The 18,097-nt window shown below is 41.1% G+C and overlaps 1 protein-coding gene across 1 annotated transcript; it reads right to left on the reverse strand.

Annotated features, from left to right (window-relative positions):
- On the reverse strand, window positions 1–17,686 carry BIRC2 (baculoviral IAP repeat containing 2). Its single transcript, NM_001048023.1, has 8 exons — window positions 16,847–17,686; window positions 16,656–16,755; window positions 12,259–12,337; window positions 11,416–11,464; window positions 2,694–2,936; window positions 648–902; window positions 312–353; window positions 1–206 (listed from the first exon to the last, which is right to left on the reverse strand). Exons 1-8 carry the CDS (start codon window positions 17,676–17,678, stop codon window positions 13–15), a joined length of 1,794 nt encoding a protein of 597 aa, NP_001041488.1. The 5' UTR covers window positions 17,679–17,686; the 3' UTR covers window positions 1–12.
- Between the last annotated feature and the right edge of the window lie 411 nt (window positions 17,687–18,097).

An 18,097-nucleotide genomic window follows, 5' to 3' on the forward strand; every position in this document is an offset into this window, starting at 1 on the left:
TATAGCTGACTTTTATGAGAGAAAGGTACGAACAGTACCCTTAATTATACCCCTGCAGATAGGACACTTTCTTAGAGAAGGGGCGCATTCCTGGCACACCACCAGGTGACCACAAGGAATGAACACGATGGACACTTCTTTGTCCATGCACACTTTACACGTTCTCTCTTCTTGCAACCTCCTCAACTGCTCCTCCAGCGACAGACCTATGGGGAGAACAAACTTCAGTGAAATTCAGTTTCTATTTTAACTCCCATTAAAAAAAAAAGGGTAATATTTCCTGTTGTTCTTAAATCTTAGTTTTGTTTTACCTGAAACATCTTCTGTTGGAATATACTTCATGTTCTTGTCCACTGAGGAAAGAAAAATACACAAAAAGTATTTTCTACCATATTCTATCAAATATAAGACTGCTTCACCTTCTATTCATTTTCTTTTCACCTGCTATCTGCTGAACACCACAGATGCTACCTACAGATCAGGAATTACACGGTCATACTAACTGGGCAATAAGATGACATCCCTTTTTTAGGACTAGTTAAATGTACGGACAGACTATAGTTTGCTAACCAGATTTACCTTGTTTGTCAAACATCAACATGAACATAATCTCAAAGATTTCTGAAATAATTTTACCAAAAACTCACCAAATAAGTTCTTATATAATGTAGAGTCGATTTCTTTTAAACAACTTTTGAAGATGTTGGCAGCAGAGTTTCCTTTAACTAAGACAGTATCAATCAGTTCTCTCGCTTGCAAAGGTATCTGTGTTTTTTGTTTAATGATATCATGTTCCTGTTTATTAATTACATTGGCCTTTAAAAGATTATCCAGGATAGGAAGCACACAAGTCAACTGTTGAAAAAGAGCCATTCTATTCCTCCGAATTAATGACAAATCATCTTCATTTAAAAGAAAGAAGAAAAAAAAATCCATTAGATCTTAAAGTGCTCCAACGATACTCACATAGTCACTAACAACCAAACCTACCAACAATTTAGACGCTAAATAAATAGGTGCTTGAAAAAGCACAAAATTACTTGTTTGCACTTAAATTTAATGTCTATCATTTAGAAAACTTCTGGAAGATTCAGCTAAAGCATATCATATAGTACACACAACACACAGGGTCTCTGTTGTTGTCACTTCTAAAAGTGGAGATATTTACATGTCTTAGAACCCTGCTATTCCATAGAAAGAAAGCAGAGAATTTTAAAGACCAGTAAAATAAATAAATAAATAAATAAATAAATAAATAAATAAATAAATAAACAGATAAATAAATACCAGTAAAAACCTGCCACCTCTGTACTTTCTCCCCTATGAAATTAATAATACTGACTTCTATTTGCATCATACCACTTTAGTTTTATAAGGGCTTTCGTATAAACTCCCTTATTTGATACAAAAGATCCTGTCAATTAAACAAGCAGGTAAGACTACTTCTCATTCTCAAATATGGAGGAAAAGAAACTCAGAAGATGAGTGACCTCCCCAAAGTCAGAGAAAGAATCCGTTGCAGAACCAGTGCCCTGGATGAGTGTCCTTTTCACCCTGGGCTTCACCACTTCAAGAGGAGGGGAGGACAGTAGTGGTACTCATCCCGCCAGGACAGGCCTAGGATCCCATGCCAGCCAGGCTGCTTCCTGGCCCTGTGCCCTCAGCCCTGTCACTTCCTACATCAATCTACTTAACAAAAAAATGTTTTCAGGTCTTGCACTATGCTAAAATGTTTTGTTTGCAACTTATTTAATTCTCACAGTAACCTTGTGCAATTTGTACTATGATCTCCACTTCATAGAACCGCAACCTTCATAGAACCTGTTTTCTTCTGACAGAGCCAGGATTAAAACACGAATCTGTTTCAATATCAAAATCAGACTTTGCATTTTTCTACACGACCACACAATGAGGTTCTCTTAAACCATTTCTATCATTACTTACCAGGTTCAACACAAAATGTCTTCCAGCCTGAACTCCCAATCCACACTGTCTACGCACCCCTCACCTCTGCTGGTTCTTTTGTGTACTAGACTCCACACCTCATCCACAATCCCCACAGGTAAGCACCATAGTTACCACTACAGCACAGTATCTGACAGGTGTTCACGCTCCATTTGTATTTGCTGAAGGAATGATTTCTCAAGAGACTTATTTAGGAAGTCTAAAGCTTAGCACGACCTGCATGAACACCACAATCAGCTCCCTGATTGGCTCCCCACTGTCTCTGGGCTGGGCAGGGGCTTTTCAAGCCCTAGGACTTCACCACCAGTTCCATTTTTGTATAAGGACCACTTAGCAAGGATCAGGGAGTCAAACACCATGGTAAGGATAAGATTTCAAGGAAATTTTTTAAAACACTGAAAGAAGACCTCCATTCAACTTTAAAGTCTTCCTTTCTTCTCATATATAACAATTTAAATTTGTTACATAGGAGAAGAAAAGCAATATACTTCAAGAAGTTAGGCTAAAATCCGGACTGGCATAAATCACAGATCTTGTTGGAAAATAAACATATTCTAGAAAGCTACAGTCCAGTCTGAGCACTGCCCACAGTGCAGAAGGGGATGTGTGTCGGAGGCTCCTGGCACTGCTGCCAGGAGTTAGTGGACAGATGCTGGTGCTCCTGCAACGGGTCATCCAGTCCCGTGACCCTCACGGAAATAGGGCGGGTAATTAACATTCCCAAGTACCTGATGCCATTTCTTCAGTTTGTCTTTCCTTCTCTTCCTCCCGGGTCTCATCTTCAGCATTAAGAAGTGCTAACACAATCTCATTAACTGTTCTGTAGTTCTCCCCAGTGCTCAGGATCTTACTCTGCACGGTCTGCCTCACCAGGATCCTACTGAAGCCCATCTCCAAGGCGGCCTTCACCACCGGGGTGTTCATCATGACTGTGTCTTCTGAATGGTTTTCTCCAGGTCCAAAATGGACAACTATTTGAAAAGACATGTACCAATGTTAAATCCCACAAATGTAAAACTACAGAGAAAAATGATGACTATGGCACAATCTTTCCTCTCCTGCTGCTCATATCCTGGTATGGCACATAAGCTTTATGCACCAATTACCTATAATTCCAACAAAAGTATGAATGCAAGAGGATCAAATAAGAATGTAAAAATATGCTATCCTTTTTTAAAATTCCACTTCCCACACTACACCCTGGAACCTACTTAATGAGCGACTCAAAGCACAGGGCTTAGGAATCCATGTTTTTTTTTAAATTTCTGAAATGATTCCAACATATGGTCATTTTCAGGAACCAATATGCTACACAACTGTAGGAATGCTACAAGAAAGCAGGGAAACCAACAAAGACTTCATTAAAGGTGGCGTCAGAGTCTGGACTTGCCAGGATACATGAGATCTAGAGAGGTGGACAGATAAATCCGAGAGTAACATAGATGTAAGGAGAGTTAAGACTAGTTCATGCAAAATATGTCTAACGACATAAAAATATGACTGAAGAAGTCATTTGATTTCAGACCATGATATAAAGAAAATCAAGCTGTGAAAAGTGATTAAAATAACCCAGGAGGGAAGAAAACAACTGACATGGTGGAGCAGGGAAGCACTTCCTAGAAACAGAGTCAGCACTGACCAACTTGACACTTTGGTGGAAATGACAAGAAAACATCATTCTACATGATGCATGACAGCCACCTGCTGGCAAAGTGTTCTAATAATCATGTCTCTCCAAAGCCGCCTGCAGGTGGTCTCACACACACACATACACACACACACACACACACACACACACACACACACACACACACACACAGAAAGCCAGTCTGAAGTGGCAACATCAGAACAAGCATGTGAATGAATAAAGAGGAGTTATGGGAGTATCTCAAAGAAATCCTGACACATTCAAGAACTAGAGACACAATGGTGAAAGGCACCCAGAGATGAGGATGATCCCCAGATCTCATAGTAAAGCCTCGCCAGCTTATCTTTTACTCTACATGTACTAGAATGTTTTCTATACATCTTAAGTGAAGGATGTTAAGACCGGATTTGTTTTCTCAGATGATGATTCTGGCAGCTCTGTGATAAACTTTAATGAGCTAAGATGGAATGAGGAGACCCGCCAGGAAAGCACGACAGTGATGGCAGTTTGCACTAGGCTGATAGTGCCAGATGGACATGGAGAGAGGCACGCAGATTCAGGCATGTGAGGAAGGCAGGGATGAAAGGACAGCCAACAGATGGAACACACAAAGAGGAGCTCGGGTGACACCCAACTTGAGTCAACTTTCTGACCTCAGTAGGTGGGTACCACAAACTGAAATGGGCAGACCAGACAAGAAACACGTCTGAGGGAGCAAAGACAGAAGAAGAGGTCTGCTTTGTTCATATTAACTCTGAAACACCCGTTATAGTCAAGTAAAGATTTAAACACAAAGTTGGACATGCCAGCCTGGAGCTTAGGAAATGAAGAAATAAATCTGGGCTAAGTGTTGAGAAGTACTCCATCATTTATGGTTTGACAAAGGAGCCACCAAAGGAGATTATTCATGATTAACCAGAGAAATAGAGAAAAACCAAGAATATTGTGTCCGGGAAGCCAAGCAAAGAAGGGGTCTTAAAATGGATGCAGGAGAATAATGTTGGCAAGACTACCAAATGAGACGTCTCCCACTGCATTCTAACGCAACAGCAATTTAGAATCCACCTACAAACAACAGTGCTTTTGTGAAAGCTTTGAGATATAGGTAGAAGATTATGAAATCCCAATGGAACCCAATACCAAGGAGAACTGTTTCAACGAGACAGGCCTGCACTCAAAGGACTGACTCACCAACCCTGGGCCTGGCCACAGACCCATGAACAGCCCCATATCCTCAGGACTTGGCCACAAGCCCTTTTGGCTTGATCCTGTCACCAGCACCCTACACAAAAGAATGAGGGAGACCCACGCCTACCTGTGCTCTGGCACACAGACATACCTGTGAGCTGGATCCAGCCACAGTCCAGGAACCACTCGAGGTAAATCCCCCAAATCTAGTCAGAATGTAGAATCTTGAAAGGACCAACCTATCTCCACTGCAATCTGCAAACAGAACCGCTAGCACAGGGATCCAGGAAGTAACACTCCCCAGGGCACACCTGGAGCTCCTCAAAGGGCCCTCTTAGCCCTGGGTCCCTCAGCCGCAACACAACCAACAAAGAGACCCAGGGAGGGACACTCATGTCCACACCTACAGCTCCAGCCTCTCCAAACTCAATCAGGAAGCAGTCCTGCCCATCAAGAAACCTAGCAGAGGACACGTCCACCTGTGCCTCCACAGCCAGCTGTGCAGACCTCAATCTGGGCTGGAGAACCTCCAATGGCCCTCAGTTCCAGATGCTCTTAGCCACACTCCACGGCCCGTCCTGCTAACCAAGGGACCCATCAGACTCATCTTTTCCCTCAAACTTAACTAAATAGCCATCACATCAGCCTAAATACCCCAGAAATCAACCTGAAGACTGACAGAACAAACTCCACCACTAAAGGGAGAGAAGTAACTACACTGAAGAAGGTAGGAAGTGTGAAGATGTGGGTTGGGGGAGAAACGGGCTGTGGGGAGGGGGATAGGGAGCCCTGGTTGCAAAGAAGGGGGAGAGAGAGGAGCACGGGAACCCACAAGGAGAATGCTTCCCCAAAGTCACCTTCTGGGAAAATAAGAGCGGCTGAATTTCTGGAGTTCTTGCAACCAGCTGGGATTAACACCAGGAGTTTTAAAGGTCAGCAGGCTTGGATGGGGTACAGCCTGGGGGGCACTGCCCTACCACTGGAGAGGAGGCAGGCAGCACACAAACAGTGATCTGAAAACCCTGAAAAATGCCTGGAGCAGATGGGGGAAATTATTGCTCTTCTTGGAGAGGCAGTTCTCACAGGATGCCTCTCCAGGTACAAAGGAGCCGGCTGGCCCCATTTCCCTCTCCCCGCCCCTCAGCATCATCAAGGAGCCACCTGTGGTAAACAGCGCAGCACCCACACTGGCTGCCTAACCTGCTCTCACCAGGTCCCACACCCCTGCACTCTGCCGGTAAGGCCTTTCTCAGTCAGGCTTGCCCCAGTCCCAGAGCAGCAGGTCCTTTACCCCAATGACAAACAGAAACCCTTGCCCACAAAACACCTCTCGACAGGGGAGTTCTGCAGGCTCTCAGTTCCGGTGGAGTTAGGGTCAGGTCTCATTTTACAAGCAGAGCAGGGCACACCTCATTACAAGTCGCCACATTCAGGCCAGGGATCAAACGCTGCCCACAGCGGGCAAGCAGAGCCCTGCAAATGACCAGCCTGAAGGATTAAGCAGCCAGAACACAGCAGCAGAGTGCATGGAGCACATACCCGAGACGTCTCACTCCCTGAATGCTAGGCCCTGGGCACCACAGGACCTCTTCTTCATTAGACCATTACTCTTGGGAATGGGCAATAGAACAGGCTTTTCTAACACAGAGAAGGCAGAGACAGACAAAAATGCCAAGACAGAGAAATTTCTCTCAAATCAAAGAACAAGTAAGGCCACAGCCAGAGATCTAAGCAAACATGCCTGATGGAGAATTTAAAGCAATGATTATAAGGATCTTCACTGGACTTGAGAAAGGAATGGAAGACTTCAGGGAGGCCCTTACTGCAGAGATAAAGTAATACAACAGCATGAGTCAGACATGAAGAATGCAATAACTGATAATGGAAACAGGCTCAATGCAATGCACAACAGGCTGGAAGAAGCAGAGGAATGAATTAGTGATCTAGAAGACAAAGCAGGGATCCCTGGGTGGCGCAGCGGTTTGGCGCCTGCCTTTGGCCCAGGGCGCAATCCTGGAGACTCTGGATCGAGTCCCACGTCGGGCTCCCGGTGCATGGAGCCTGCTTCTCCCTCTGCCTGTGTCTCTGCCTCTCTCTCTCTCTCTCTCTGTGACTATCATAAAATTAAAAAAAAAAAATTAGAAGACAAAGCAATAGAAAATAATGACACTGAATAAAGGAGAATAATCATGGAACACGAGAATATGCTTAGGAAACTCAAGTGACTCCATCAAACATCACAGCATTAGTATGATAGGAGTCCCAGAAAAAAGAGGAAAGGGAGCAGAAGGTTTATCTAAGGAAATAACAGCTGGAAATTTCCCTAATCTGGGGAAGGAAACAGGCATCCAGATTCAGGAGGCAGAGAACTCCAAAATCAACAGAAGCAGGCCAACACCAAGACATATTGTAATTAAATTTGCAAACTATAGTGACAAAGAAAAAAACCTTCAAAGCAGTAGGACAAAAGAAGTCCCTAACCTAGAAGGGAAGATCCACATGGCAAGCCACAGATCTCCCCACAGACACCTGGCGGGCCAGAAGGGAGTGGTAGGAGATATTCAACATGCATATGGGCAAAATCTGCAGCCAAGCATACTCCACCCAGCAAGGGTGTCATTCAGGGTAGGAGAGTTTCCCAGACAAACAAAACGAAAGAAGTTCATGACCACTACACAGGCCCTGCAAGAAATACTATAGAGCACTCTGTGAGTGGAAAGGAGAGACCAAGTAACAAAGACAAGAAAGGATCAGAGAAAATCTCCAGGAATAAAGACAAAACAAGTAATACAATGGCAATAAACACACATCCATCAATAATTACTCTGAATATAAATGGACACTCCCAGTCAAAAGATACAGGGTGTCAAAATGGATTTAAAAAAAAAAAATCAAGATCCATCTATATGCAGCCTACCAAGGACATCTTTTAGACATAAAGACACCCACAGATTGAAAGTAAAGGGATGGAGAACCAACTATCACACAAATGGATATCAAAAGAAAGCCAGAGTTGCCATACTTACATCAGACAAACCAGATTTTAAACCAAAGACTGTAACAAGAGATAAAGTCACTACATCATTATTAATGGTTCTATCCAACAAGATCTCACAATTATAAATATTTATGCCCCCAACTTAGGAGCACCAGAATACATAAAACAAGTCATAACCAACAAAAAAAACTCACTGATAACAATACAGTAAGAGGAAGAGCTTTTTTTTTTTTTTTTTTTTTTTTTTTTTTAAGAGTAACAGCTTTAATCCCCACTCACAGCAACGGGCAGGTCATCTAAGCAGAAAATCAATGAGGAAACAAAGGCTTTGAACGACACACGAGACCAGATGGACTTACACACATTGCAAGCATTTTTTTTTTTAAAGATTTTATTTATTTATTCATGAGAGACACAGAGAGAGAAGAGGCAGAGAGACACAGGCAGAGGGAGAAGCAGGCTCCATGCAGGGAGCTGGATGTGGGATTTGATCCCAGGACTCCAGGATCACGCCCTAAGCCGAAGGCAAACTTTCAACCACTGAGCCACCCAGGTGTCCCAAGACAGCATTTCATCTTAAAGCAGAATACACTTTCTTCTCAAGTGCACATGGGACATTCTCCAGAATAGATCATATATTGAGGGATGGTCACAAACCAGCCCTCAACAAGTATAAAAAGACTGAGATCATACCCTGCATATTATCAGACCACAACACGAAGAAACTTGAAGTCAACCATAAGAAAAAATTTTGAAAGACTACAAGTACAGTAACGTTAAACAACATGCTACTAAGGAAAGAACGGGTCAATCAGGAAATCAAAGAAGAAATAAAAGACTACAGAGAAACAAATGAAAATGAATACACAGTGGTCTAAAACCTTTGGTATGCAGCAAAGGCAGTCCTAAGAGGGCAGTATATAGCAATACAGGCCTTCCTCATGAAGCAAGAAAAATCTCAAATACACAACCTAACCTTATACCTACAGGAGCTGCAGAAAGAACAGCAAGAAGTCTAAAGAGGACATAATTTGCAAATGACTTATCTGATAAAGAGTTAATATCTAAAATATATAAAGAACTTCTCAAACTCAACTCTCAAAAAACCAATAACCCAATTAAGCAATGGGCAGAAGACATGAATAACATTTTCCCAAAGAAGACATCCAGATGGCCAAAAAACACATGAAAACATGTTCAATATCACTCACCATGAGGGAGATGCAAATCAAAACAATGAGATATCACCTCAGACCTGTAAGAATGGCTAAAATCAACCACCTGATAAATAAGTGTCAGTGAGGATGTGGAGAAAGGGTGAATGCTCTTACACTGCTGGTGGAAATGTAAACTAGTACAGCTACTGTGGAAAACAGTATGGAGATTCCTCAAAACATTAAAAGTAGGACTTCCCAGGGTACCTAGTCAGTTGAGCATCTGACTCTTAGTTTCAGCTCAGGTCACCATGCAGGAGTCACGATGCAGAGATCGTGAGATCTCCTGCACTCAGCAGGAGTGTGCTTGAGATTCTCTGCCTCTCCCTCTCTCTTCTGTAATTCCTCCCACTTGTGAGCACGCTCTCCCACTCTCTAAAACAAATTTAAAAATCTTTAAAAAAAGAAAAAAAAATAGAATTTCCCTATGATCTAGCAATCCCACTTCTGTGTATTTATCACATGGAAACAAAATCACTTTCTGAAAAATTTACCTGCACTCCCACATTCATTGCAGCATGATTCACAACAGCCAACACATGAGTACAACCTCTAAGTGTTCATCAGCACGTCTGAATAAAGAAAATGTGGTAATATATGCAGTAGAGTATTATTTACCCATAAAAAAGAAGGAAACCTTGCCATCTGCAATAATATGGATGGACTTTATCAGATGAGTAAGCTCTGAAAATCTAATATAAAGTGTACTGCCTACAGTTGACAATACTGTGTTACATACTTGGAAGCTACTAAAAGAATAACTCTTAAATACTCTTACCACACAAAAAAAAACTATGTGAGGGGACTGATGCATTAATGTTACTGTGGTAATCATTTAGCAACGTATGTGTATCAGCCATGCCACTTTTTACCTTAAACTTAGATAGTGTCATATGTGAATCCTATCCCGACAAAGCTGGGGGAGAAAGGGATGAAGCACTTGACTCTTTCAAATGCTGGTAACAGGTCAAGTGGTAGATTTACAAAGACGGTGGTTCTTGGTGACCCTGACAAGAGTAGTCTGCAGTAGAGTAAGTTCAAGAAGAATGGAAAAGAGCAGAGTAAGCACAGATAAATCTTTCTACACATTTTGTTGTGAAGGGCAGTGAAGCAAGACTACAGCTAGAAAATGATGTCAGCTAGATGTCATCTTAGGAAAAGTCTTCTTAGAACTGGTTATGATACATTAAGTTTATATATATCTTGAAGATAGAAAAATTGATGCTATGAGATAGAAGGGGAAGATCACTGGCAAAGCAAAGTTCTTAACAGTGGCAGTAGGTTTGAGATTTGGATGACAAAAGACAAGAAGAGTTGGCCTCAGTTCCTTCATAGAAAGAACATGAAGGAGAGTGTTAAAGATACATCTCAGACTGGTGGCTTGGCTGGGAAGAAATGGTAGCAGTTCTCTTTTGATCATGTTTATTTCCTTGGTGACACAAGATTATGAGCTGTGGGTAAATTAGGGAATAGAGTGTAGAAACTTACAGAGAGAGAATATTAAAGTCATTTTATTAGGGAGCTGCAAAGGGTAGCAGGGTGGTAAGGAAGCTATAGTTATAAATTTAAAGCAAGAACAGTCAGCCCTGCTATCTTTCCCAGTTCCAATATACAGGAGGTGGTTAAGTACTGATTCCAAATCCTCAACAACCCTCTTGAGTCCTGGTATGTGCTAAGAAATAGTACATGGTTATCTTCATTATTTTGGACACCCTAACATATGTAAATTACATACATGAACTTAATGCCAGATATGACCAATACTAAGCTCTTATCAGATCTATTTCCTGTCCTTACAACTAAAATACTACACACTTGGGACGCCTGGGTGGCTCACTGGTTGAGCATCTGCCTTTGACTCAGGGCATGATCCTGGGGTCCCAGGATCAAGTCCCACATCAGGCTCCTTGCATAGAGCATGCTTTTCCCTCTGCCTGTGTCTCTGCCTCTCTGTGTCTCTCATGAATAAATAAGATAATTAATAAATAAATAAATAAATACCACACACCTAATAAATACCTAGTATCTAGACCAATTCTTAAATCATGTATCAACTGGCCCTTTCCAAACATACTAGCTTATAGCAAACTTTTCTTCCTTGGAGGGCTTATTATTTACACTTCTCATGTGGTATTCTTTGAGCTAATCTGTGATGGTTATTTCTCTTCTGCATATGTTCTGTGTCCCCAGTTGGAAGCAACTTTAAGAACAAAGATTAGTATACTTGCTAGAATACTCTAAAAATGTCATGAATCTTAGCAGATACATAATATTTATTAGTTAACTTCTCAGCACTTTTTTCTATGTCCTCAGGACTCAAAACATAGCTCTATTTATATACTTCTGTGTTTAACATTCTTATAAAAATTCCCATTCTATATCTGGAATATTTCCATACATACTTGGTGGATCAGCATTTTCATCTCCAGGAGTATCTGATGTTGACAAAAGCTATGGAACAGGAGAAAAATTAAGAGGTAAAATAAAAAATCTCAAACAACCTTAAACAGAACAACAAGATAAGTTTACCTTAAGTAATGTACACACACTTCGGAAAACTAGGTAATTTATATACTTATTTTGCTCTGTTTTACTTTAATCATCATAAAAATCCCCTTAAACTTTACCTACTTCCAAATTATAGTTCAAGCATTTCTTAGTTTCAGGAAAGGAGGAAAAAATATTCATGGTTTCTCATTCCACTTAAAAGATATTTCAGCTAGATCACTCTCAGGTTCCCAATTCTTAACAAGTTGCTTTTTTTTTTTTCCTGCAAAAGATAGAGGAGGCACTACAGATCCTCCTCCAATCCCACCACAAATTTGTACAGTGGGAGATTGATTTTTCAGAAACTTAAAAGCAAATCTTTTTTTTTTTTTTAAAGATTTATTTATTTTAGAAAGAGAGCGAACAAGCATGAGCAGGAGGAGGGGCAGAGGGAGACAGAGAATCCTAAACAGACTTCCTGCTGAGTGCAGGAACACTGGTTCAATCCCACAACTCTGAGATCATAACCTGAGCTAAAACCAAGAGTCAGATGCTCAACTAAGCCACCCAGGCACCCCCCAAAAATTTTTAAAAAGCCCTGAACAAGTAAAGTAGTAACAAAAATAAAAATTAAGGTGTCATTAATTGGGTATAATGCAATTAACCATAATCAATAACAAATGTAAATATTACTCTTAATAATATTCTTTGTCATTATTATTCAAGAGAATTCAGCATTGCCAAATATAAAAACTTACCTGCTCAAGAAGGTGAGGGTATCGAGCTTGAATCTCATCCACAAATTCCTGCCCTTTCATGCGTATCAAGAACTCACACCTATAAAAGACAAAAGTTGGGATCACTGGGTGGCTCAGTGGTTTAGCGACTGCCTTTGGCTCAGGGAGTGATCCTGGAGTCCCAGGATCGAGTCCCATGTCAGGCTCCCTGCGTGGAGCAAGCTTCTCCCTCTGCCTGTGTCTCTGCCTCTCTCTCTCTCTCTCTGTCTCTCATGAATAAATAAAAATCTTTTAAAAATAATTTTAAAGACAAAAGTTACTTTTAAAAAGTGTTCTATACCAAAAAATATGACCTAATCTTCTAGAAAAGTGGCTTTCAAACTCTCTGATTGCACCCCACAATATAAACATTTTACATCACAGCCTATCAAGCAGGAAAAAAGACTCCTTGTGAAACACTACTCTATTGTGACACATTGTGTTATTTTCTATTTATCACATAAACGCTTAACAATAAAAGGGTTTAGCCCTCAAAGGGGCACAAGCTAAGACTTGAAAAATGCTGTCCTGGGCAATTAACTTTTGGGGTTTCACATAGTTTCAGAAGCTGTAATTAATATTCCTAAAACATGATCTTTCACAACAATTGCTAATCTTTCTCAGGGGTCCACTCTTCCATTAACTGTGAAGCACAAACCTTCTCCCCGAAACATATCTATATGCAATATGATGGTGTTTCCCAAAAACTGGTTCACAAACTCCTAGAGCTGCTCAAAAGCCTTCCAAGCAGCTCACCTACAGCTACTTCCATTTTACCCCATCAGTGTCTCTCAGTAAACAGTCCAGCACCCACCCAGAAAAACAATGAGCCTCCACCTATGTTACACTGCATGCAAAAATTCACTAGGAATAAATCAGAGACCGAGATGTTAAATCTAACACGATGCAACTTCTAGAAGACAGTAGAAAATCTTTTTGTCCTTGGGCCAGTTAAGATTTCCTAGCTAAGAGACCAAAAGCATAATCCATACAAGATAAAACTGATAAAATGACATCCTCAAAAGCTACTGCTAAAACCATGAAAAGACAAGCCACACATGGAAAGTTGGCAAAACAAACCTAATAAAAACTTTTACCCAAAATGCATTAAGAACTCTCAAAACTTAGTAATTAAAAAAAAACTTTAAAATGGGCAGAAGATATGCAGAAGGCAAATTAGCTCACCGTCATTCATCATTAAGGAAATGCTAATTAAAACCTCAGAGAGGGATCCCTGGGTGGCGCAGCGGTTTGGCACCTGCCTTTGGCCCAGCACGCGATACTGGAGACCCGGGATCGAATCCCACATCGGGCTCCCGGTGCATGGAGCCTGCTTCTCCCTCTGCCTGTCTCTCTTTCTCTCCCTCTCTCTGTGACTATCATAAATAAATAAATAAATAAATAAAAAATAAAAAAATAAAAAAAAAAAAAACCTCAGAGAAAGATCATGATACACCCACCAGGATGGTGATACCAATTACAGTAACTGCTGTGGAACACCTGGAGGTCTCACACACCTCTGGGAGGAATCCAAATCAGCGCAGCCACTTAAACAACACAGCAGCCCTAAGGAAAACTTCCCATACAACCCACAAATCCCAAGCCTAGAGATTCACCCAAGCAAAATGAAAACACATGCCCATGGATGTTTATTAATATTGACAGACGCTTTGCTGCTTATTACTCCAAACTGGAAACAACCCAAATGTCCTTCAACTGGTTACTAGGTAGAATTAGCAGAGATCATTTAAGCACACTCAAGACTTAAGTCTGTCACGGAGACAAGACCGATAGTTCCCACAATGTTCTCTATTATCCTATAGTTTTAAGTTATTTTTCTACCAGGACTGATTAATTTACATACATAATGATTAAAGCAGCAAGTATAATGAACCCCCGCTCACAGATCTGCCCCCTTTTCTAACAAGGTCACTAAGGACAGAGATTTTGGGATGCCTGGGTGGCTCAGTGATTGAGCATCTGCCTTTGGCTCAGGGCATGATCCTGGATTCTCAGGATTGAGTCCCATATCAGGCTCCTTGCATGGAGCCTGCTTCTCCATCTGTGTCTCTGCCTCTCTTTCTGTGTCTCTCATGAATAAATAAATAAAATCTTTAAAGAAAAAAAAGAGATTTTGTTTTCATCGCTGCTACAGCTGCAGTAGCAGAACTATCATCCACCAGGGACTCAAATATGTGACAAGTGAACTGTTACAAAATAGTGATAACCGTGATCCATTTTTGTTTTCCATTTACTGAGATTTAAAGTTATCCATAATTGAAATTTGCTGTTTTCTGAAGTCTTTACACAAAGCACCCTAAGCCTTTTTCCCTTAACTATCTAAAACAAAACACAAATTACATGAATAAACCAAGATTTTGTCTTGTTTTATAAAGCGCAAAATGAAGTAAATCAAACACCAGAATTGGAAAGCTATTTTTGTCTTTTTAATAGTTATTAAGTTTCAAATTATATGTATACAATCCCATAAAGCCAAGCATAATGGTCATTTAAAATTCTGATAATAAAACACTTTTCCTAAATAATTTAAACACAACTTCACTTTTGAGAATTAGAACGTCAGATTTTACCGTGTTAGGTTATGAATATTAAAGATAAAATTTTAAAACCCAACTTTTTTTTTTAAAGATTTTATTTATTTATTCATGAGAGACAGAGAGAAAGAGAGAGAGAGAGAGAGAGAGAGAGAGAAAGGCAGAGACACAGGTAGAGGGAAAAGCAGGATCCATGCAGGGAGCCTGATGTGGGTGGGACTCAATCCCAGGACCCCAGGACCACGCCCTGAGCCAAAGGCAGATGCTCAACCGCTGAGCCACCCAGGCGTTCCAAAACACAACTTTTAACAATGTACTGACTCAAAATAGTTCTTACTTCAAGTTCCTTTATCTTAAATCATAAAAAAAAAAAAAGACAAAAGGATGTTTTAATTTCCTGAAGGTGTTCAAGAGATTCCTCATTCTTATGAAAGGCACTCAGGTCAGGACATTGTCCTGCTCAACTGCACTCCTATGAGGCACCTGGTGAAATGCAGAAGAACCATGGCTGTGGGGGTGACGGGGAGCCATGTGAGGAGTACAAGCTATGCTTGGGATGACAGGAAAGTCTGGTGGTGATGACTGAGGAACAATGTGAATGCAGAGAAGTACATACAGAAGGAGAAATTTAAAAATGGTTAAAACGGTAAATTTTGTTAGGTATTTTTTACCACAATTTAAAAAATTACCTAGTCTAACCCCCTCACTATACAAAGGAGGACAGAGTTTCAAATGGGTCACACGACATGTCCAAGTTCACAAAGCTTCTCAAAAATGAATTTCTAATTCTACTTCCACAAACAATACTGCCTCTCAATTCTTTGTGGGGTACAGTGGAAAACAGGACCTACTGCTAGAGACACAGTGACTAAGAAAAGATGAGTGACAATCACAAGATTAACTGTACAGAAAAAATAACATAATTATAATCAGACTTAATCAGCTTTCATTATATGCATTTTTGTATTTGCCTTTTCCTAGATCATTTTATGTCGCTTTTTCTCCTCTTCCCTTTTTTCCAATGTACTTTTTTCTTTTTAAGATTTATTTATTTATTCATGCGAGACAGACAGAGAGAGAGAGAGAGACAGAGAGAGAGAGGCAGAGACACAGGCAGAGGGAAGAGCAGGCTCAATGCAGGGAGCCTGACCTGAGACCCGATCCCGGTCTGCAAGATCACACCCTGGGCTGAAGGGGGCACTAAACCGCCGAGCTACCCGGGCTGCTCTTTCATGTTATTTTACACACCTTTGTAATCCTTACAATTTCTTTAAGGCAAAAGGGGAACCCTACAGATAAAACATATGGCCATAATTGTAAATGAATATCAATAAATTAAATTAGGGGCACCTGGGTGGCTCAGTCAGTTAAGTATCTGACTGTGATCAGGTCACGATCTCGGGGTCCTGAGATCCAGCTCCACATCAAGTCTGCTTGTCCCCGCCCCATCTAGTGCTCTCTCTCTCAAATAAATAAATCTTAAAAATAAATAAATTAAATTATATCCTGAATACACAGCTTACAAAAGAAAAGAGAATACTAAAACATTTTTATCAAAATAAAAATTCAGTGTATTTTTTTCAGTTTTTATCTTAAAGAATAACCTCCACACCCAATGTGGGGTTCAAACTCACAACCCCGAGAGCAAGAGTCACAATCTCCTCCGACTGAGCCAGCCAGATGCCCCAGATTTGGTGTTTTAAAAGACCAAGTCCCCACAGGCATAAAAGCATCTTTGCTACACAGAGATGTAAACATGAACCCTGCAAGCAGACCTACTTTTGGAAAGCAGTTTTGTGTGGAAATACCTTTCAAAGCAATTACCTGGGAAACCACTTGGCGTGCTCCACCCATGGGTCATCTCCAGACTCCCAACACCGCAGTCCACCGTCACAGCAAAAGCATTTGACATCATCATTGCGACCTAAAGAAAACAAGACTGAACTGAAATACATGTTCTGATATGTTCAACAAAGCGAACCTGATAAATCATACACTACACCTTAGTTTCTTACCCACGTAATAGAATCCAGCACTTGCGAGCTGCTCAGGCCGCACGGGGACACTAGATGGCCAGTACACGAAAGTTCTCAACCGGGCCGCATGGGTCTGCATGCTCAAATTTGAAATGCTAAATCTCAGGGTCTCCAGAGAATTTTCCAAAAACGGGCAGTTGGGGAAATGTCTCCGGTGTTCGGACATCGCGTCATCCTTTGGTTCCCAGTTACTCAGGGTCCCACCGCAGGCAAAGCAGGCCACCTTATCTCCAGGTCCTATATAATAAAAGCCTGCCCTTGCCAAGTCTGACGGGGACAGAAAGGTTAGCGGCCACATGTGATAAGTAAGAAATCTGGCTTCCTCGGTGCTCATGGCGTAACTGTAGGGGTTAGTGCTCAGTGGGGAGAAGTCTTCACCTGCTCTGGAACTCACAGGGTTTGCTGCGAGGTTGGAATGAGAACCACTAAATGAGCCATGTTCCAAAGTGGGAGATATCGAATGTGTAAAACTGTTTCTCATTGCAGAAATGTTCTTAGAGGTGGAATCCCGGCTGGTGAGAGAAACCAGACTGTGAATAAAACTACAGCTTGGATAGAGCTGTTTATGCTTTTCAACAGGATTGTCTCCAGGCTTCCAGTTGTCCAGCATCAGGCCACAGCAGAAGCATTTGACCTTGTCATTCACACCCGTGTAATAGAAGCCTGCGCGGGCCAGGCTCCTCTCTGAGACGGGAACACCCGCCGGGAATGTGGAGTATGTAGACATTCTATAGAGTTCACACGAAAAGTCATATTTTATTTTTTGTTTGTTGCCAATTGTCTGGTTTCGTAAGATGGTGCTATCCTCCATTGTCCTCTTAATCCTCTGATATGAACCTGGGACAAGTCTTTGGGAAGTAGTTTTGTGCATGAGTGATGTTACTTTTTGATGGCTAAAAACCTTCACATGAAACTTCTATCTTCACAAAAAATTAGTTTTTATCATATAAAAGAATCAAATGACAGGCTCCTACTTCTGTAAAACTCACTACACCTTCTTTATGGGATTTATGCCAGAGTTTACACTGAGGTGAGATAATACCTGGAATCCAGGATATTAAATTACCAGGATACTACTTAGCACTATTTCAGATTAACTCTTATGTAACAAGTGCTAACTGCTCATTATTTGGTGTAATATCAACATAAAGACCTGAGAAGATATTGGCACACTTACGGAAATATGTTAAAACTGCCTGATTCTTCAGAAGGTTGATGTTCCCAAAATTC

Source organism: Canis lupus, chromosome 5 (assembly GCF_011100685.1).
Source record: "Canis lupus familiaris isolate Mischka breed German Shepherd chromosome 5, alternate assembly UU_Cfam_GSD_1.0, whole genome shotgun sequence".
Taxonomy (NCBI): domain Eukaryota; kingdom Metazoa; phylum Chordata; class Mammalia; order Carnivora; family Canidae; genus Canis; species Canis lupus.

Excerpts from the sequence above, each read along its gene's own strand:
- BIRC2 (NM_001048023.1), bottom strand. The coding sequence starts at position 17,678 with ATGGAGGATAGCACCATCTTACGAAACCAGACAATTGGCAACAAACAA. Across the intron at positions 354-647 it reads ATTATATAAGAACTTATTTG|TGGACAAGAACATGAAGTAT; the intron begins GTGAGTTTTTGG and ends TTCTTTCCTCAG. Across the intron at positions 207-311 it reads TCCAACAGAAGATGTTTCAG|GTCTGTCGCTGGAGGAGCAG; the intron begins GTAAAACAAAAC and ends TTCTCCCCATAG.